The 22,517-nt window shown below is 45.5% G+C and overlaps 1 protein-coding gene across 9 annotated transcripts in view; it reads left to right on the top strand.

Annotated features, from left to right (window-relative positions):
- Window positions 1-22,517, top strand: part of Wwox (WW domain-containing oxidoreductase) — a 913,078-nt gene that overhangs the window by 220,890 nt on the left and 669,671 nt on the right. For all 9 annotated transcript variants that reach the window (XM_006531510.4, XM_006531512.3, XM_011248556.2 and 6 more), the window contains exon 6: window positions 19,263-19,351. In XM_006531510.4, the coding sequence (XP_006531573.1) occupies window positions 19,263-19,351 (89 nt within the window). The remainder of the gene's footprint in view (window positions 1-19,262; window positions 19,352-22,517) is intronic.

The following is a 22,517-nucleotide window of genomic DNA, read 5'->3' on the forward strand; positions in this document are numbered from 1 at the left end:
AAAAGTTCACATTTAAGAAGAAACTGAGGGAGCCACAAGCTGTGGGTATTCGTAAGTTACCCAGGCTCCAGAAGTGTTACCTCAGGGAATAGAAGACCCCTTGTGCATGGTGAAATTTTATAATATGCTCACAAACCAACCCCTTAGAACATCCCTAGTTCTGCTCACTTTTTGGGATTGTGAATGGTTGCTCTCTTTATCAGTAGCCGGTATGGTAAAACGTCAAATATCTGCTAGTAAACATCTGCATATAAAATACTAATCACAGCATTGACCAACATCAGACAGCTTATGAAGACTGTTTTAAAAAAAAAAATCTAGCTCTATAACAGGGATGCGAAGAAATCCAGCCCTGTAACTATGCTTGTAAATAAAGTTTTATTGAGGCTTTGCCCACTCACTCATTGCCCATGTCTGCTTTTTGTATGCATGCTACTTGGTGCTAAATAGTTGGGAGAGGCAGTGTAGCCCACTAGAAGGTTTAGAATACTTCAGAGAAAATAATTTGCTGACCTGTGATCGAGTACGATGGCCATTCAGAGGAAACAAAAAATAAATAGATAAATAAATAAATAAATAAATAACAACCAAAAACAACAACAAAACCCAACTCTGTCCCACCAAATTATAGTGAGCACATAATTAGGCCAGGTCCTTTCCTTCTGCACACATGGAATTACATTCTAGTGTGAGTCTCCGTTATCCAACTTGGTTAACCCACAGCTTGGGGGTTGGAAGCAGGAGAGCATTTGAGGTTAGCTCCCCGACCCTCCACCACAAAGCTGTAATTTAATGTTATGAACAAAATAGAAAGAAACAATGAAGGGGATTGGAGAGAGAAAGAGAGAGAGAGAGAGAGAGAGAGAGAGAGAGAGAGAGAGAGAGAGAGAGAGGAGAATGAATGTGGGCTCAGTGGTTAAGCTCACTGACTGTGCTTCTAAAGGACCTGGGTACATTTCCTAGTACCCGTACCCAAGTGGCAGTTCAAAGCCTAGTCCCAGGGAATCTGATACCCTCCTCTAGCCTCTACTAGCACTGTATGCATGCTATGCGCAGACATATATAAAGATCTAAGAAGAAAGTTCTGGTATGAAGAGAACATCTTTTAATTCACCCGGGTATGAATTAAAAACCTCGAGCCCCAGAGGAGGGCGGCACAGCGGGCCTGGCTGTTTTCTTTGGTTTTCTTTAGGTACCACATGTACCAAGCCAGAGTTTAAGGTGGACAGCTCCGGGCTGCCCTGTGTGTCTAGGAGTGGGGGTGTTCTTCTTCCCACGAAGAGTGTATGTCTGATCCAGCCAAGGGGAGAGCGAAGAGGCTGCTTATAAATATTGAAGAACCCGTGAGTGTGTGCACCCGTGCAAAGCCACTCTGAAGTGGCTTTCTAATGGACATTTATAAGGTGGTGTCCCCCCACATCCCCTCCCTGTGCTAAGCTGTCTAGGGTGCTCTTCAGAAAACATGTAGTCTATAACTTAGCAGGCTTTTAACAGAATCCTACATGATCCATTCATCCCATTTGACTAGTCAATGAGAGACAAGACTCCAGAACAAGCGAGGTATGAACAAGCCAAGCCCTTGCCAGCGTGCTTCCAGAGCTGAACGGAAGGCCCCTCCCTTGCCTCTCCTGGGCCTTCTGTCTTTGTTGGTGCCCCAGACAGCCTTCCTGCATGCAGCACCTTGTGCAAACTTGGTTTCCTAACGTAGCCCTTGCTAGGTGGTTGGAAAGTCTCAGACACCTAGAGGCCAACTTAACCCCCGGTCCCTCCCTCTTCTCCCCTCCCCTCCTTTTCTTAGGGTTTCTCAGCCTCTCTCATTCTCTCGGTCTTCCCTTCCCTCCTCACTCTTCCTTACCTTTGTTCTTCCTTTATCCTGCCTTTCTGTTAACCCATCCCAGCTGTAGGGATACCATTATTGTGGAGAGTTGGCCGGCTCGAGTTAACAGCACTGTACCATACAGCATCCTGGGCATTGTCCACAACCACATCAAAGTCATCAAAAAGTACTACATTGGAAAGTCGAGACTTCAAAACTGAATATTCAAAGTATGTTTTATATGCGAAGACTATGAGGTAGGAAGAGGAAGAGTTCATGAAATGCCGCCCCAGAGCCACTTATGAAGAGCTCTATTCCAGATGGCATAGAAATCAATCGCCTCCCTGAATTTAACAATGAAGTGTCGAGAAGCAGGCCTGTCACACGCCACAGGAGAGGACATCTTACCTGACCCCTGAACGACTGCACCCAGCCACAGGAGAGGAGAGCTGACCCGCTAACCGAACGACAACACCCAGTTCAGTGTTTTTCTCAGGAGAAAGCCCAAAGAGGTGAAAATTATCCACCCTCCTATGGGTCATTTACCCAAAAGGGTCACTCTCAGAGGGAGCACAAGTCAGCCGGTTCAGAAATCCAGTTAAACATAGCTCGTTAAAACAAAGGAGACACTGCTTAAGGACAGAGCCCCATATAGTGATAGCCTTTAACGTCAGAATGTAACATCTCTGTACAGAACAGTTGGCCACAAGACATCTTTGCCGTCTCCATTGAGTTTTGTTTTTTTTTTTTTTTAATTACCTCACCCCACGTCATTTTCTAGTCAGAAGATAACATCATCGCTTCGTGGCATCTGCAAGGGCTTTCTGTGGGTTTGCATGTAACTGTGTCTAGATCCAAGCCTTGCAGGTGGTTGGTACTAGGTGATAGGTCATCATTGACTATTGTCGCTTGGATGAATGTCACGAACAGATGAGCTTTGGCAGGGAAGAAAAGGGGAAGGATGTGAGGAGGTAATACCCTGTGGGGGAGGGGGAGTTTGCCTGTATCTATAGTGTTCATTTTTAACGTTTAAATGCCATATTTGATGATCCTGCCCTCTGCCTCAAAACAGTATCTACAATTCTTCAGATACAATTGTATCTTTAATCTTTGCATTTGCAGCATTGTTTATTTTTTATTTTTTATTTTTTTTACACTTTTTCTTCCTCACTCTCTGTTGTGGAACAAACACTTTGGTTTCTTTTTTTTTTATAGCTGATTACTTTTTTTAAAAAGTTAAGGAAATTCTTATTTTCAATTATGTATGTGTGCGTGAGTTTATGTGCGCATACATTCGGGTGCCTAAGAGGGTCAGGAACGATGGGTGCCCAGGAATTGGAGTTACAGGTGGTTGTGAGCCACCAAATGGGTCCTGGATCCAAATCCAGGTCCCTTTTCCTGAGCACTCGCTGCTCTGGTAGAAAACTCTGTGGGTGCAGCCCCTGTTTGTAACCCAGAGCAGAGTTTCCGGTCCTGGTTACCTCTGAGCTAAATTCTGTTCTTTATCCTCTTCAATGTGAGTTTCATTCTTTCATGGGTCTTGTAGCCTCGTGTGCTGCTGATGTTGATGTTGTTCTTTCTTATAAGCCTTTTATAGTTTTCCTGACTATTCTCTCTCTCTCTCTCTCTCTCTCCCTCTCTCTCTCTCTCTCTCTCTCACACACACACACACACACACACACACACACACACACACACTCTTTGCTCTCTCTCTGTTTTTTGCTTCTAATTCTTAGACAAGGTACTGCTGGAGATCCAATGTTTCCTACTTTGTGTTGCCTTTCCGAGGCAGAGTCTTTTGCAGCACAGGCTATTCTAAAGTTACTATGTAGCTGTGATACTGTGTAGCTGTGATACTGTGTAGCTGTGATACTGTGTAGCTGTGATACTGTGGAGCTGTGATGCTGTGTAGCTGTGATACTGTGTAGCTGCGATACTATGGAGCTGCGATACTGTGTAGCTGTGATACTGTGGAGCTGCGATACTGTGGAGCTGCGATACTGTGTAGCTGTGATACTGTGTAGCTGTGATACTATGGAGCTGTGATACTGTGTAGCTGTGATACTGTGTAGCTGTGATACTATGGAGCTGTGATACTGTGTAGCTGTGATACTGTGTAGCTGTGATACTGTGTAGCTGTGATACTGTGTAGCTGTGATACTATGGAGCTGTGATACTGTGTAGCTGTGATACTGTGTAGCTGTGATACTATGGAGCTGTGATACTGTGGAGCTGTGATACTGTGGAGCTGCGATACTGTGTAGCTGTGATACTGTGTAGCTGTGATACTATGGAGCTGTGATACTGTGTAGCTGTGATACTGTAGAGCTGCGATACTGTGGAGCTGTGATACTGTGGAGCTGCGATACTGTGGAGCTGTGATACTGTGGAGCTGAGATACTGTATAGCTGTGATACTGTGTAGCTGTGATACTATGGAGCTATGATACTGTGTAGCTGTGATACTGTGGAGCTGAGATACTGTGTAGCTGTGATACTGTGTAGCTGTGATACTGTGGAGCTGTGATACTGTGTAGCTTGATGCTATGGAGCTGAGATACTGTGTAGCTTTGATACTGTGTAGCTGTGATGCTATGGAGCTGAGATACTGTGTAGCTGTGATACTGTGGAGCTGAGATACTGTGTAGCTTTGATACTGTGGAGCTGTGATGCTATGGAGCTGAGAAGGCCTTGATCTTCTGAACCTACTGCCTCTTCCTGCCGAGAGCTGAGATTACGAACATGCATCAGCACACGTGATCTGACTTTTTATTTTAGATGAGTTTTGGGTTTTTTTTGGGGGGGGGGCAGATCCGGGATTGAACCCATGGCCTTGAGCATGCTAACTAAACACTTTCTCCTCCAGCTACAGCCCCAGTCCAAAATGGCCAACATCTTCAAATGTGCTGTCTGCTTCCCACGTTCAACAGTGTTTAGAAGGCTGCTCGCTCCCTGAATCTCTGACCTCCTCTCTTTCTTTCCTTTGTCTCTCAGTTATTTTCAGTTTTTAAACTATTATTAATCATATTAGCTATAGTTACCGTCATCTTTCATACATCTGGGTGCTCTGCTCTGAATAAAAGGGGCCAGCCAGCCCATGGAACTCAGCTCACCAATGCCCAGTGCTCTCCTGCCATTTATTTCCAGGTTTTAACTGAATGAGACACAGTGGGGCCAGGAGACTTCCTTCCACCTCTGTCCCCTTGCTCCAACCTCTCTACCTCTGGGTATCCATTTCCACCCTGCTCTCTCCAGCCTCCCTACTTGAGGCAAGACCATGTGGCCTAAGCGACAGAGGTGATTTGAATATGTTGACATTGCCTTTGTGCTCTGGCTCAGGGTTAATTTCAGAACTACCGTGTAATTGAAAAGTGTGTGCTTAGGGCTCTTTTGCGTCATCAGCCTTGTTAGCTGTTTGGTCTTGGGGCTCTGTTTTATCTACTTTATCTTTCCATCTCTAATGTGAATGGTAAAAGCCTTCAAAGGGTGTCAGATTCTTCCCTGGTTTAAGGCTATGTGCTTGACACGTGCGCGTTCATGAGTTTTCTTGACTAATTGTCTCTGTCTTTGCACACTGTCCCTTTTCATCTCCAGCGACTGTTTTTTTTTTTTTTTTTTTTTTTTTGCTTAATATTGGACTTTTATGTAATATTGCTGGATGAGCTCTTACGGGTTTAAAGGATTTGTCAGTATTTTTCCCTTGACCTCTTTATTTTCAGCCTTTTGGTATTTGTTTTACTCATGTAGCTTTGTTAGGTGACGAGAGTGGCTAGAACAAATAGTTTCCAGTGTGCTTGTTTGCTACAACACTGGGGTTTGAACCCAGTGCCCGACACATTTAAGGCAAGCCCCCTCCCAACTAAGTATTTCCACCTAGTTTTTAATATGCTCATAGTTTCATGCAGTGTTGGTTTCTTTGTAAGTTATATTACAGTATTTCCTAAATTCCCACTGGTTGGAGGTGGATAAGAAGTACCGGGAATGTATATACTCAGGTTGGAGGGTCCTGAAGGAGCATGCCCCACTTATTGATATTCTGATTGCTGACTGTAAGTTTGTTGCTGTGCTTGATCCTGGAGGGCCCTGGGTAGTCAGTCAAACTGAGGACCTTTGAAATATGACATCAAGATTTGGTAGGCCACCGGAATGCTGTTTTCCAGTCTTCACACCCGGGGATGGACTTTTTGATTCCTTCCTCACACACAAAAGGTACATTAATTCTTTTCCCTCTAAGGCAGGGGGTCTTCATGTTCACACATGGCTCCTATGAAGTTAAAAATCATGCCCACCCTTATTTCCACTTTGAGCAACAGACATGGAGAACGTCATACTGTCAGCGGGATCTGGTCCTATTTTGCAAAGAGAAGGCGATGCCAGTCACAGTCTGTGATCGAATCCTGCAGTGGCTGGTGCAGGTCTTAGCAGCAGGAGCAATTTGCACCTACTCCTCAGGGGAAGTGTCTTGTGGCTCATCCTGTTGGCCCCATCAGAACTGGGACTTTAGTCACAGTTACTGAAGTCATACCCTGCCCAGTACAGAGTCGGGACTTGGAATAGAGTTTTAAGGCAGGACTAATTTTTTAAAAACTAAGTACGATTACTTGTTAATATGAGTCAGATCTGTTTGTTCTCAGTCCGTGCATAGTTTCGTCGCTACTTCTAAAGTCTTTCTACAACTCTTCATTTTCTCCCCATCATCCCTTCTTTTCTTCCCTTCCTTCTTTTTTCTCCTCAGTATCAACTCCTTCAGGCTTTTTGGAGTAATGGACTTGATCTGAAAAGCAGCATCACTAATCTGATGTATGCTACCGGGGTGAATTTATTCGAGTTAACTCCAAGCTTATAATGGGCAACTGTCTCTCAAAGACTTTTCCTGGCTGAGTCCACGCTGTCTGGCTTTCAGCTCTGCAAACCTTGGCTTTCATTTCTGCTTCGCAAGTTGAATAACCTGCTTTCTCCCCGGCACATCTCTTTCCTGATGACACCAGGGCACAACCTATGCACACTGGCATTCCAGATGTCTCCTAGAACTTTGACCAAGTTACAACAGAGAATGGATAGAGAATGCCAGTAACTAACTGGCCCAGGCATCCTTCCCATGTGTGTCTCTGATGGACAGCTGGTTTTGGTCTGTTGATGAGTCTGGTTTCTATAGGATCCCACTGCACTCCATATGCGTTTTAAGGTAGGAGAAATTTGACTTGAGGAACCCAGTTCATGTGAGGGTTAGGTCACGATTTGCTCTTAGCAAAAACCTGCCTGCCTCACCCTCCCCGCACTACTGGCTGAGGATATGGTGGCACAGTTCCAACCACCCTCTTTACACCAATCCCTCCCTGTGGAGAAGAAGACTGGTCCTGGGGCCCAGCTCACTCTCTACATGTGGTGTATATTCTGAATAAAATGCAGAGCTGATTTGTGTTGCCTTCTGCCTTTTCGCACATGAATTGAAATCTTCTCTAATTCTTGTGACTCCTAACATACCTGTCCTTATTTCTGCATTTCTTCTCTATGACGTTTCCTTTCTCTACTATTATTTGGATCTATCTGGGAGTAATAAAACTGTGTATCCTGGCACTCCCTGCATCAGACTTTCCGTGTTGATGCAGAAGGTAAAGGCTCTTTCCTTTCTCTCCCCTTCTTCTATTACTCTTGGAATTTAAACATAAACATCTAAGTCTTCTCTTACACTATACACAGTCATTTGACGGCTCCATCATTCTGATCACAGCAAGTTTGGACCTGGTGATTTAACAGTTCAGTGAAAATTCTCCTCTCCACAAAGCAAATTCCCCTTTTCACGTTATTTCTCTTCCTCACCCACCTTGTTTTTTGAGCGTAATTTATCTGATCTCATCACTCATCTAAAGGAGGTGCATATCTTGGCGATAACCTGACCTCAAACTCTCCTTTCACACGAGGGTTGTTTTAAGCACTGGAGTCCTCTGTCTTGGGAGTGTTTTGGTGGGGTCCTTTAAAAGGCTGCTGGGGCGATGCAGTTTTAAGCAGGAAACCTTATTTCTTTCGGAATCCTGATTTTCAGTCTCTCCTAGTTTATCTTTTAGAATCTCTGCCTTGCTTCTGCAGAAATTCTGCACGATCTGTCTCTTTGGCTCTATCTGTAAACTTAAAATAACTGCCGTGGCAACTCCTCCAGCGTAATGATACCATGCCATGTTTACATCACACCCTGCATGCCCAAGCCTTATCCATCACCATGCAGGGTGAACAACCTCAGAGATGCCAGCCCTCATCCAGCCAGCCCGAAACACTCAGGAGAGGCTGGATTATCGGAGGGCTGTGGGAAAAGTGGGAAATGGCTACAGCCAGCATCATCAGCTACGTTTTAGTTCTGCCTCTTGATACCACCTCATCTGTGGTACTATATTATATGCTCATTCATTCATTCCTCCATTCATTCATTCCTCCATTCATTCATTCATTCTCAAAAGTCAAGCCGGTCCTGAAAACCGGCCCCGTGCCACTGATGGTATATCAAACATCAGGTAAAGATATAACACTGTAGCTTTTAGTTTACGCTCTGTGTCAACATGGGTTATTGGATGTTTGAGTTTCTCTCAGAGCCCCTCCTTTAGTGTTTGTAGGGATGGAAGCTGCTAGTACCTCTTTGGAAGACACCCAACAAAACCTCTGACCTAAGGCTTCTACTCAAGACATTTCCTGAGGTGGGATGGGCTTGCATAATGCTATGCGTGTCTACTACAGCATTGCTTTCACCGGAAGAAACGAGAAACAGGATCACATCGTTCTTGACAAACACAACAGCTAGCACATACAGCAAGGTACTCGTTGTCTATTTAACACTTGAAATTATCAAGGCCATCTTCATACATGCCACATACTTGAGTCTTCACAGTAACTCTCCAGATGAGTTCTGATGTTTGTATGTTTACAGAGGAGTGAGGGAAGGCATGGAGAATTTAATTTAAAAATTCAGGGGTCAAGGAGATTGCCCTGTCACTAAGTTGACCTTAGTTCAGATCTCTAGTACTCAATAAATAATGAATGAATAAGTAAATAAGTAAGTAAACAAACAAACAAAGTCAGCATTGTGATATGTCCAGGGCTGGCAAGGAGAGGGTGTGGTGACACGAGGGTCTCTGGAGATTGCAAGACACTTGGCATAGACCTCTGTCATACATATATGGGGATGGGGCTGGGGCAGCAGGCAGACTGACACAGACAGACAGACAGACACAAGTTCCCAAGCTATTAAGTAGGTACTCACCCTTGTTACCACATGTGGATTGAAAAGAACGAGGGTGGAATTGTGCACTCTGACATGGTCAGTTATCGACTGAGAACAGCAAAGCTGTGAACAGTGCTGTGCCACACCCCTTCATTAGTAAGGAAAGTCACAGACTACCTTTATATATGTAGAAACATACATTCTGACAGAGTTTGAGATGAGCAGGTATTAGATTACACGTACCTTTTAAAAATTTATTTGAATATATATATATATATAATGCATTGGTGTGAGGGCATCAGATCCCCTGGAACCGCAGTCACAGATAGTTGTAAGCTGCCATGTGAGTGCTGGGAAATGCACTACCTTTGTAAGCACTAAGGTACTTTTAAGCAGTTGAAGACTCTCACCAAACCTGCACTGAACCTTGGTGTTGCTGGCCCTGGGAGCCAGAAGCTTCTTTGTCCCGTGCGGCAGACTCGTGCCTTATGGGATGCTTGCTGCATCACAGCTTCTATCCCCAGGTACCAGTCCGCCTCTTCAAAATTGTGACAACCAGAAATACCCATGGACATTGCTGGATGCTCAGGGCATACATAGACGGGTCCCTGATCAAGATCTGTGGTCAGATGACAATCATTTGCATCCATCACTGTCTGGAAGGGAGATGGTTCTCCCATTTCAGGATCTTCTAACCTTGAAAATTCTTCGGGCAAGGTATAAGGTTGTCTAAACCATGGCAGACAAGTCTTGATTGTTGTCTTTCCAATCAACTTCTTCACTGTTGGCCTGCCACTAGGTAGCCGATGAGCCCCAGAACTCTGGTGGGAACTGTGCACCTCTTTCTGAACTTAGACTAGGGTGAAGGTACTGACCTTTGTCCCTCCTACCAGAAAATTCCTCAAGGTAGGGGGTTCCGATGCTTAACAACTTTCATTAAGAACTCAGCTATGCAAAATATATAGACCGCTCGCTCCTGTTGAGAAAATAATTATACAGTAAATTAGCCAAATGTCCAGTATGCTGCCTTTTAAGCAACTCTTTGATGCTCCCAGTACTTACAGAAGATATAGGGCGTGTTTATTAAGACTCTTCAACTGTGTATAAAGCTAGACCAGTCCAAAGTAATGGTGTCTGCTGAAGGAGTCTTTATCATATGAATTTACCTTCAGTCATCCATTATTTATCTCAGCTATTTTATATGCCATTATAATAAATATTATGACAGAGAAAGCTTTTATGCTTCAACTTATTGTACGACTCTGTACTTGCCTGCAATCCTTCAGGAATGTAACCATGTTTTACCTAGAGTTAACGTAAATCATCACTCACATTAGAATGAAACATTCACAGTGGGGGGGGGAAAACAAGGCTCTTTCTTCAATTGCAAAGCGTAAATGCACCCTCGTGTTGCCTGCCAAACTCACAGGCCACTCAGTGCCCTGCCCTAAACTGTTTCGAAGCTTCAAAGTGACTACATCACCGAGAGGGAAATTGGAAGGCTTTGGAATATTTTCTACACTTTTGTTAGTTTCTGGCAAGATAAGCATTTTTAAAAAATCCAGAAATATTGCCAATTACTGTCTAAGCATTTTTAATAGTTTTGCTTTTACATAACTCTTAACTCAATACCAAATTAAATACAGTGCTCTCCAGCGTGAGTTCTTCTTGCAATTATCTATAGGGCATTGATAGAGTTATTTTATAAGCTGCGCTCCAGTAACGGAAAGTGAAATGCTCTGGCCTGTACACAGTGAAGAGGGAGTTGTCATGGTTTTCTCATTAAGGATGTTTGTGTATTTTGGCAGGGGGGACGCGTGGGTGTTTATGGGGAGCCTGGGAATGAGAGTTGATTGTGATGGTTGGTTTCAAGGTTAGAAATGACAGATTCAGCCGCTCTCCTTCAAGATTTGAAGAGAAATCCAGGGTTCTGCCAAGGATCGTTTTGGGTTACTTCCCAGTTTCAAAGTGTGCAATCATCATGAGAGTGCCCCCACCCCCAGGCCCGAGCATTTTCTTATTAGAAGCAAAATAGACCGATGGCTATGGTGCTGCTTGCCTGTAATCCGGAACTAGGGAGGCCAGGGTGGGAGGAGCCTACTTTTAAAGCAAGCATGGGCCACATGGCAAGACCCTCTCTCAAATAACCAGGGCAAATGGGAAGCCACATACTGTATAGAGTAGTTAAAATGTATAGGGTCAGGGAAGAGATGCTACATGCTTCCTCTCCTGGCTGTTGGAGAGCACATTTATTGGCATCTGGTTTGTACTTTTAAGCCTGTCTTAGATCAGGCTGACTCCCCACCAAGGCTACTCCTGATGCTCGACTGGACTCACCCACCTGAGAGCTTCAGACATCACAAATCAATTCAAGCTTATTTTTTCCTCATACATTTCCCAGTGGTAAGACTGCCATTCTTTGCCACCATTAACATCCTTAAACAATACTGGAAAAAAAAAATCGGTGATCCAAAGTCCTGTTTAGATAGAATATCGGTGAATTATTAATCTGGTTTGGTTAGATGCTGATTGTAGTTCTGTGAATAATGTCATGTCAATAATATGCTCGGCACCAGTATCCCTTGCCATTGTAAATGTGACAAGTCCTATTTAAGGTTGCAGAACATAAAACCAGGACTGAGAGTCTGTAAAGAAGGGCGAGAGCCGTCAGCATAATGCAATTAAGGCCCATTGGATTAGAATTTGCAAGATGCCATTAGCAATAAGCTCTGAATGTAGATTATAGCTTTGCTTACAGTGGGTTTTTTTTTTCTCTCCCAGCAATAACGATGCTCTTATAAATTCTAAGTGTGTAAAATAAATACAATATAAAGTAGACTCGAATGAGAATATATGGGTGTTGTTAATTTCTTGGTAGCTTCCCCAAGCTGTGTGTTGAAAGGAAGCAGGGCCAGATTGCTGTGTGGTGTCCCCTATCTTAGCTGTCACCTGCCCATTCCCACTGTGCCTCTTCGAAGTTCACCAGACTTTGTTTTGTCATCTATATAAACTGTGCACGTTAACATACACTGCATAGGGATTTTCACCTCCCTGTCAAATGTAAGAGCAGCAGGGACTGTGTCTGGTTGCTACTCTTGCTGCTTTTATTGTCAAGTTGGTATCTTTACACGCGTGTTTCTTTTACAAGGATCCAGAAACAAACTCTCCCTGTTCTCCCAGGAGTGGGGTGGGCAGAACTACCAACTCTGCCGCCACCTCGAAGCAATACTGCAAAGTTGTTCTTTCCCTCTTGTCATAGTCAGTATCCCATTGCTGTGAAGAGTCGCCATGACCTCAGACACTTCTATAAAGGAAAGCATTTAATTCGGGCTGGCAAACAGCTTCAGAGAGTGAGTCCATTACTGTCATAGGGGAGAATGACCGTGTGCAGGCAGATGTGGTGATGGAGAGGAGCTGAGAGTTTTCCATCTGGAAGAGAACTCCATCTGGCAGCAGGGAGAGAGAGAGAGAGAGAGAGAGAGAGAGAGAGAGAGAGAGAGAGAGAGAGATACTGGGCTTGGCTTTGGCTTTTGAAACCTCAAAACCCACCCCCATTGACACACTTCCTCCAACAAGGCCATACCCACTCCAACAAGACCACACCTCCTACTCCTTTCAAATATGGACTTCCTCAGAGCCTGTGGGGGCCATTCTCATTCAAATCATCACTCAACAAGACAGGAAGTGTGGCCCACAATGGACAGAACACTCTGGGCATGTTAGAGGCCCAGCTCTGTGAGGCCACTGGAGGCCTCCGTATATCTCCATCCATTGTCTGCCATAGCCCTAAGCACTCCTGTTGTTTTATGTTTTTAACAGCATTTTTTTGTGCATTTGTTCAGGGTTGTCACAGTACAGGTGTGAAGGTCGGAGGACAGTGGGAGTTAGTTCTCTCTTTCCACCTCAGCTCGACTGACCACAGGAGTCATCCCTTGTTGCCCTCCTCTTGACTCTTACCATGATGGTGGTTTTAACAAATCATACCAGTGGAGAGCTGCTGTCTTCTGCAGCATTTGGTGTGTTGATCATGCAGGCCAGAGTATGAGTCAGAATCCTTTGGTCCAGATGAATGGAGAGTGCAGAGCCTATGAAATACAAGGATAATGTGTGGCACGCCCTTCCCCCAGGCTAGGCCAACACACCAAATACTGCTCATGCTGTAAGAATGTCTGCTGTCTTTTTTGTTTGTTTGTTTGGTTGATTTTGATCCCCTACCCCCATATGTTTTGTTTTTGACTATTGTCTTGTTTGGTTGGTTTGGCTTGGTTTTTTTTTGTGTGTGTGTGTTTGTTTAATTTGTTTTATTTTATTTTATTTTTTTATTTTTTTCGTTTTTGACTGCTATCCTTTTAGGTAGGTTTGATCACAAAATGTTTTCTTACTTTTTTGAGCCAGGGTTTTACAATGTGGTCCAGTCTGGTCTCGAGCTCATGAGAAGAAGCTTCCAGCATGAGCCTCCCCAGTGTTGGGATTATTGGATGAGCCACTGTGCTCAGCTTCCTGGAATTATTTCTGTTTCACTTCTAAGATTTTATTTTATGGGGCACGTCTTTTGTCTGCCTCCCTGGGTAAGCAGACTCTGAGTGGGCAGGACTTCCTCTGATGTGCTGCACTGAAGAGAGAGGCCCAGGAGATGGACTTCGTGGGGAATCTTTAGCACCTTCCGAGGCAGTGTTAAAGACTGAATGCATGGAAGAGAGGGATGAATGGTGTCTCCCTTAGTGGCAGTGCAGCTTACAACACCCTGCTTTGTCTATTTGATGATGGTGAGCTTGGCCTCAGTTGTTAGCAGGGGCCACGAACCAGGCCAGGGACCTGGTAGTGGACCAGAGGAAAGAGGTGGGTTGCATGGACACTGTGGGCTATAGAAGCAAAAGGGAGGGAAATCTCCACTTAGTATGGACAGTGGCCCTATCTGGGTGAAGTCACAGACTTCTTCTTCTCTGTGGACATGGGTAGATGGCTGTCAGGAGAGACAGATACACCAGGGCCTGGGCTTATGGGCAGCTTCTTGAGATTGCTGTCGTTGGCCAGTGAGGACCCGTTCTTGTCAGTGAGAGGTGAAGCCATCCTGAGGGAGACAAGAGAGCAGTGCACAGCCACCGTGGTGACTCACATTCGTGAGCCGTTTCTCAGTGGTGATCTATGCTCACAGCCCGTTTCTCTGGATGGGTTCCATTCTACTTTACAACCTCAGTCCCCAATAAACAGCTGCTATCATTCCCACATTACCAAGGAGAAAGCCGGATGCCTCGGGAGAAATATTTTTCCCAGCATTCTGGTGGCTTGATCCATGGTATAATCAAACCCTTTACTATTAGGAACATACATTGACTGGGCTCGGAAAGGCATGTGTTTGTGACTTAGGGGAGGTTCAGTGGCTTCCCCCAGAGTCTCAAATCATGTCTCAGCCTTCATGCAGGTGCTGTTGAATTCTTCCCCATGATAGTTATCAGAGTTAAGATTAGCAAAAGAAGTCTATAGTCACCATCATGCTACAGATTGTTATTGAAAACCAGTGGGCAGTGTGCTTGAACAGTTGTCTTCAAGTTCACGGTGGTAGCATTTTCTGATGGTCTTGTACCATGGCTTGCATACGTAATAGACTTGTTTCCCCGTCTCAAAAGGCAAGTACCATTTATGCAGATTCTCAAGTCAAGGCAGCCTGAGGCCCAGCGCTGCTCTGAGTTCTGTTGTCAGTGCTGTGTGGTCTCACTGAGCTGTGAATCCAGGTCAGCCTGGCTCTGGCTTCTCTGTTGAAAGTGACATCATGTTTCCAGCTTGCTATCTAAATACCTCATGCTGCTCCCCATCTGCTCGCCCTGGTTTTAGGCAGTATCACATGTGAGCCACACTTGGCTGATTTATACTCATGAAGTACCAGAGCACTGTGGCGTAACAGCCACCAGCAGTCCATTCGTGTCTACGTGGACAGCCTCATGATTCGTGGGCACAGGTTCTAGCATGTCACAGTGAGCAGAAAAGAAGGCTTGTATCCTGAAGGTGTGTCTTTCCACTTCGACACCACCTCTATCTCAGAGAAACAGGGGAGGAGAGCGTGGGCTCTTGAATGATCTCCCTGGTTGAGCCCCACGTATTGGGACAAGCAGGCTTCTTAGCGCTCTTGGAGTTTCCATCATGTAGTGGATGCCCCCCTGGGTGGTTCAGCTTTAACATGTGGGGAAGGAGAAGCTGTATGTATAATTTATAATCAATTAACATCTCGATTTTGCCACAGAAGCCAACTTGCATAGTGGTCTGATTATGTGAAACAGTAAAGATTTGGGGAAGTGAGGCATTGCATATTCTTAGCATGGAGTTCTTTCTGTTGACCAAAGATTGATAGGTAGGTAAAATGGTCAGAATGTACATAAATATGGAACCTATGGAAGACTTCCCTCCCCTCCCCTCCCTTCTCCTTCCCCTCCCCCCTCTCCTTCCCCTCCCCCCTCTCCTATCCTTTCTCCCCACTCCCCTCCCTTCTTCCCTCCCTCCCTCCCCCCTCCCTCCCTCCCCCCACCCTTCCATCCATCTCCCCATCTCCTCCAGCTTCTATGCTACTGCTTTGTAGTCAGGTCTGACGTTTTGCACACAGTCCTCCTGCCTCAGCCTCAGCCTCCTCGGAGTACTGGGCTTACTGCATTTGACTCCACATCTGGCTGTGGGTACTGGTCCTGCATGTTTATTGCATGTTTATTATGTTCATCATACTTGTTAAAATATTTTCTAGAATCGAAGTGAGTTTGAAGCAAGATTGGGGAGTTAGACAGACGTGAGTTTCATGTCTGCCATCTCCATCCTCATCCTGGATCACCATTCTCCCCCAGGGCACACGAGATTTACACTGTATTACATCTTGTAACCACTTTTCCGTCAATGAGGTGTGATTGTAAGCAATATCCTCCACTGTCCAGTGGAAGCCTCTTGAGATCTTGTGTGTAGCCCATTGCACTGCCTGCTGTGGAGGCACCATCATGACAAAGATGAACCTGGCTTTGCTAAATGTGAGCAGTGAAGGGTTTGTTGCTGTGTTATAATGTGCTGATTCAGGGCCTGTTCCCTACAGCCCTTGATGACCGATAGAGAAGACCTTGCTGGATATGCTAAGGAATTTGGAGATTTTGCTGGTCCATCTGAATTGCAAAAGGGTTTGTTTTTTTTTTTTTCAAAGATATTTTGCCAAAGTAGAGACCGGGCTTTGGCCAAATAAGGCTTTTCATGTTCTAGATGAAGCGTGCTAACTCAGCCACTTGTTAACAAAAGTAATGTTTTTGGTTTCCTTTTTATATGCGTGATGGGTCATTTCCAAATCTTGAATATGGAGATGATTGTATGAATTGTTACCTTGTTCTCTTGTTTTCTATTGCTGTGATGAAGACACAAAGGCAACTTTGGAAGGAAGGGATTTAATTTGACTTACATGTCTTGATTACAGTCCATTGCTGATGGTAGGCAAGGCAGGAACTCAAGCAGGGCAGTAATCTGGAGGCAGGAACTGAAGCTTAAATCATGGGGGAGTGTGCATACTGTCTTGCTCAGCTTCCTTTCTTATGCACCCAGGATCACCTGCCCAGGGGATGGCTCCGCCCACAGTGGGCTGGACTTTTCCACATCAATCAGTAATCAAGAAAATGCCCATAGGCCAGTCTGATGGAGACATTTTCTCAGTAATTGTTTCCTTTTCCCAGCTGACCTTAGCTTATGTCAAGTTCACACAAAAAAAGCAAGCAACACACACAAAAGGAAACGTCACATAATTTGACACAAATATAGACCAATCAAAGGAAAGAAAATGAATATATCTCCAAACTGGTAAAGAGAGAGAAAAACAAAAACAAACAAAAAACAGAAAACAGAAAACAAAAAACAAAACAGACAACTATAATGACTGTGAAATAATAATAAATTGTAGTATTGAGAGTGCTGAGATTTTTAGGTTATGGTCATGTACTATCACTAGTGTGATAGCACCACTATGGGGAGCTGGATGGAGAGACCTTCTATACTAGTTTTGACCTTTTCTGTGACTCTGTCACTACTCCCAAATAAAAGCATATGCATTACACCTGCTCAGTGACACGTGGCCCACCCTAGATCAATCACTGACAGTCACCACCAATCTAGGCAGGAAATCTCACACTGGCAGGTTGGGCACCCTGCCTTCCCTCCCCTGATAACCCACAGCTCCACCCTTCAGAAATGAGTTCCATCTGCTGTCGCTCTACCAGGCGACTCCATTCCCAGTTAGAATGCAAGCCACAGTCATCATTTTGATGAAGCTGCGAAGTTTGCTAGGCAACCAGGAGGGCAAACTTCCTCCCCAGCAGAGGAGTGGACACACACCCCTACTCTAATTCCCAAAGGCACACTCTTCCTCCCACCCCCAAGACCTCACTGAGTTGCACACAGTTTTTCAGAAGCAAGAAACCTGATACCCATGGCAGAGACCTCTGAATCTTCCTGTGAGGACTGGAGTCTCTGTCCCCAGGAGCCGAGTAACCTGCAGCTTACAGATTAGTGGGGCGACCTCTCACTCCCCCTGGATATATATGTCCTGGATTTGTTCTTATTAGCAATGGCAGCTCAGCAGTATATTTTGAAGAATAAAAGTGTGTGTGAGGGGATGGGGACCAAAAGATGACCTAACGATTTTCAGTTACACACGGAGAGTAATGTGTGGGTCACTTGGCTCGGCCATTGGTTTCATTGGATTGATTTGGGGTCACCATCTGGGAATGTTATCCCTGTTTTATGGGGGAAAATATGTACATGTATTTTCATAATGTGTAGCATGCATATCCTTTGGGGTTTCCAGCAAGGCATGACGATTTTAATGAATGCCTGATTTTTCTTTGTAAATAGTCACATTTCTATAGGATTCTGTGTATCTCAATGATTACCTTGCCCTGGGCAAAAGGGAGATGGGATGCATGGGAGTTAGGGGCTGGGGTGGGCAGGGGCTGACGGTTTATCTGCTTGTTTAAAGGTCTGATCAAGCACTTAAGTGTTTATCATGAACAAGAACGTGGGGGAGTACAAGTCACCTGTCAACAGATTCTGTGTACCTAGCAGAATCCTTACCTATTGGATAAACACAAGTAAATAGAAAAGTGTGGGACTGAATTATCATTTCTGCAGTCTATTAAGATGCCACCCTGCAACAGAGATGGAAATATTCCCTACCACTCAGTATTTTTTACAGATTTATTGTGTGTGTGTGTGTGTGTGTGTGTGTGTGTGTGTGTGTGTGTGTGTGCCCACATGCATGCATACATGCATGCATACATGCGCACGTGCACTTGAAGTGCAAGTGAGTATCTTTGGAGGCCAGAAAAGAGTATCAGGTCCTCTGGAGCTGGAGTTACATGTAGTTGTGAGCTTCCCAACATGAGTGCTGAGAACCAAACTCTGGTCTTTGAGAAGAGCAACAAGTGCTCTTAACTGCTGAGCCATCTCCCCAGCCCTTTGCTGCTGTTATTTTTAATGGCAGGTCTTTCACTGGCTTGGAGCTTCTGAGTAGACAACACAAGCTGATCAGCAAGTCCCAGACATCCTCCTGCCTCCGCCTTTCTAGTTCTTGGATTGAGAGCATGTGCTACCACACCTGGTTTGTAATCATACATAGGTTATAGTAATCAAACTAACATCCTCTTGCTTGCATGGCAAGAAATTTCCTAACTGATCATCTATCTCCCCAACCCTGCTCTTTATTTATTTCGAGTTAGAGCAGCTTCTCACCAGGCTGCCTCATTTGACCTTAATCTCACTCAGGATTGTAAGTGTATGCCACCGCCCCTGGCTGGATTGTCTTTAAGGGTGATGCAAGCTCAGTTGACAGATTTCATAACCTGGGTTGAGTCTTTTGAGATTAGAACTGTCCATTGCATCGTGGCCAGGCTTGCTCTTGTGGCCTACCCACCCCCTAGTAGATGCTGCTCTTTGGAGCACATATTTAATGATACCATGAGCTAGAAGACACCTTGGAGCCTCTTCCGTGTGCTGAGTGAAGCCATGTGTAACCCCAGCCTAGAGATCCAGCTGAGTCCCTCCCATGCTCCCCGGACTTGGCAGTAAAAGCTGTGTTCTTCCATTCATTCTGGTGATGTATAGTCTCTCTGGGCTTCTAATATTAAACAGGGGAATTCCGACATGTTCCATAACGCATTTACTGTAACTTGATACCACGAACCATTCTTGCTGTTATTTATCATTTCTTTCTTATTTCCTTTCATTGCAGCACAAAGCCAAGGTGGAAGCAATGACCCTGGACCTGGCCGTGCTCCGTAGCGTGCAGCATTTTGCCGAAGCATTCAAGGCCAAGAATGTGTGAGTGTTCCAGTTCGGGGGTCATACATCACAATTCCTTCCTATTGTAATGTCTTTATCAGATGAACACCACCGGGAGAACACAAGACTGTAGTGCTGTCTTGGCACCAGAGGCTCATTTATATGTACGGTTAAGGTGGACCGTATTTTTTCTTGACTCTGAGTCACCCTCCTCATGAGATGTGTCATCAATCTAATAACAGCTTCCCAGACCAAAAAGCAAGATGCGAAGGCATTATTAAAACTTGTAGGGCTGATGCACACCAGGGCAGTTTTCAGATGCGCCTTGTTAGAAACGCATTGCGTATCTATCAGAATCGAGGAAGAGCGTACCTCAAGGGCATCCGACAAGCTCACTTACTCTGTACTAATGGGGCTGAAACCCTGAACATGCTGTCTTCTGGTGCTCTGTAAGCCTTTGATGCTCAGACATGGGGTGTGGATACAGCTCTGGTCACAGATGGGGCTTGTAAGACTTTCCAGCCTTTTCCAACTCCTGGGAACCCACAGTCCTGGTTGGATCTTACACCCACTGCATCAGCTGACATTGGAAATGAGGGAACGTTCTTCACCAACTCCTCAGATCCCCTTAGTGGAGGTGCAGTGGGGGTGGGGATGGGGGTGGGGTTGGGCCCTATATACTGTTGCCCTCCAGCTGCCTCCCCTCCCTACAGAGAAAGAAGAGAAGGGAAATGAAGAAGAGAAAGAAAGAAGGGAGGAGGAGAGGAAGGGCATGAAGTGGAGACCCAGTCTCCACTCTAATGAAAGCAGTGGCGGCTAGCTATGTTACAATTACAGTATTTTGTTTCCAGGGTTTATTTTCATGGTTGCCTCTATAGGGCCAAGCAGCACCGCTGTCTCATTTACCACAGTGGCTTCAGTTTCATTAATAAATAACTAAGCTTAATTTTATTTTCCAATGAGGTGATGAGAGCGTGAGGATTAGGTTAATCCTAGCCCAGGTGGTGCCAAGGGGGAAAACAGTGTTGTGAGGGAGTCCAGCGAGCCTAAGATGGTTAGGGCTCAGATGAGGCCACGCTGACATCCCCTGAGATGATGAGAGGTGTGGGGTATTCAAATGCTATGGTGTTACCTGGTTTCTAGTGCTGACTCCATTCTGATCCTTTAGACCATCACAGCATTTGATCTTTGCTTAGCAAGCAAGTGGTCTGCGCCCCATGGACAGAGCATCCTGGTCCAGGTGCTTTTATTGCTGCCATGTGAAGACCATTTGGTGGCTCACAGGCACAGCTAGATCCACCACCCCCTCCAGTCTTGCCCATCAGAAGTGTGAGTCTCACTATGTGCTCTTTCTGGTGCCGCGTCCTTAGTGGCAGCCCTCTCTTGCAAGAGCTCTCTGAGGGGCTGGAAGCCAGGAATAGCATCGGCTTGCACATTTGTTTATTCATCCCGTCCTCCGTCATTTGTCCGTTTACTTACCAGGCATTTGCTGAGCACTTCCAAACTCCCAGCCATTCTTCTGGGAAGACAGTGCTGGCCAGCGGGAGTCAAGCGACCTCAGACAAGCCACAGCCTCCGTTCTAGAAGCTGTGTTTTATTACTGTCGCCAAATCCTCATCCCAATATGCCTGTGGTTGTTGAGGGACAAAATTACTAACAATCCCAGCAGCAGAAGTTACAGCTCATTTTGGGGGGTCCAGCCAGGCACACACATTTAGGACACTTTACTCTCGCCTTCTGGTTCAGATCTGAAAGCATTCTTTCATGGTGGGAGTGACTATGTCCATTACACAGATGAGAAAAGTGAGGCTAGAAAGGTAAGGGAAGAGATGTATAGTCAGCATTTGGTAGGTGGTGGGGGCAAGCTGCTATGTGCCCATCGCACCACGATCCCTCCTAACTCCTCTGCGATGCTGTCTTTTGTTGTAAAGGTAATAGGGACTTGTACTCAGAGAACTAGTGAGATTATTAGGGTCACCCAGGAGTTGATGGCCAAAGGAACATCCCGTCCATTCTTACGCTTCCTTCCTCCCCTATTTGCACTGTCCTGATTGGGTACTGAAGTGAGCGTCTCGGCTGAAGAGAGCTGACAGCTTGATCGCAGCCCCGTCCTCCATCCCTCAAAGCAGTCATTACATTTTTATCCAGTAAGGAGTTCAGAAACTATCATGCTTGAGGGCCCTTTGCAGTCGCTGACCCAGACTCTCTCGGAGGGCAAGACCACCCATTTCACACTTAGTCTTTGATTTTTCCAGTACTCGATTGTTCGGGCCCAAGGGTGCTTTCCCTTCAAGCCTCTCCACGTTCTGCTTTCTCTGCATCTCGAAGAGTGGCATAAGGGTCGCACCGCATAGAGAAATACTGCCCTGCTGAAAATCTGTAAATAAAGAAGTGAGCGATTCTCCCCTCTTGACTGACTGCCAGTACCCAAGCTTCCCCTGCAAAGGCAGACGACAGCTCCGTGCTAACGGTCTCTGGATCGGGGAGCTGTCACAAGTGAATTTAAGTGCTGGTGACCGGGCTGCCAGAAAAACATGTGTAACTCCATTCTTATCACCGCCACCCATCTTCAGACATTAAAATTTCCTTGTGTGTAAAACATAATGACAAATGAAAGCAAGCCTCAGTTCAGAACCAGTTTTTTTCTTTTTTGGTGCAAGTTTGACCAAAGAGCCTCTCTGTGTACATTCCACGTGGACACCCCATTATGCTCCTTTTAATAGATCTTTTCGGAGTGTGCACACAAGACCCTGGAATAACATCAGAAAGAAAGAAAGAAAAAGAGAAAAAGAAGGAAGGAAGGAAGGAAGGAAGGGAGGGAGGGAGGGAGGGAGGGAGGGAGGGAGGGAGGAAGGAAGGAAGGAAGGAAGGAAGGAAGGAAGGAAGGAAGGAAGGAAGGAAGGTAAAGGCAAAATGCTAGTAGAAAATGCAGCCATCCACACAGGCTGCAGAACTGGCCTCTCTCTGCCTCGGGGACCCTGGGAATCAGCCACCGTACATGTCTTCCCTTTGGAGGCTGGGGTGGGGAGGCAAAGACTGTCATGGTGTGAACAGGACTGGTGTCCGCTGCAGAAGCAGTAGGGGCTGACCAAAGGCTTTGTTCGGTCCACGCACGGCGGCAGACAGAACTCTTTCCCTGCTCTGTGTGTGCCTGTGTAAGTGTGGGTGTGCACGCACATTGGTGTGTGTGGAGGGCAGAGGTTGA

This window comes from Mus musculus, chromosome 8, assembly GCF_000001635.26.
Source record: "Mus musculus strain C57BL/6J chromosome 8, GRCm38.p6 C57BL/6J".
Classification (NCBI taxonomy): domain Eukaryota; kingdom Metazoa; phylum Chordata; class Mammalia; order Rodentia; family Muridae; genus Mus; species Mus musculus.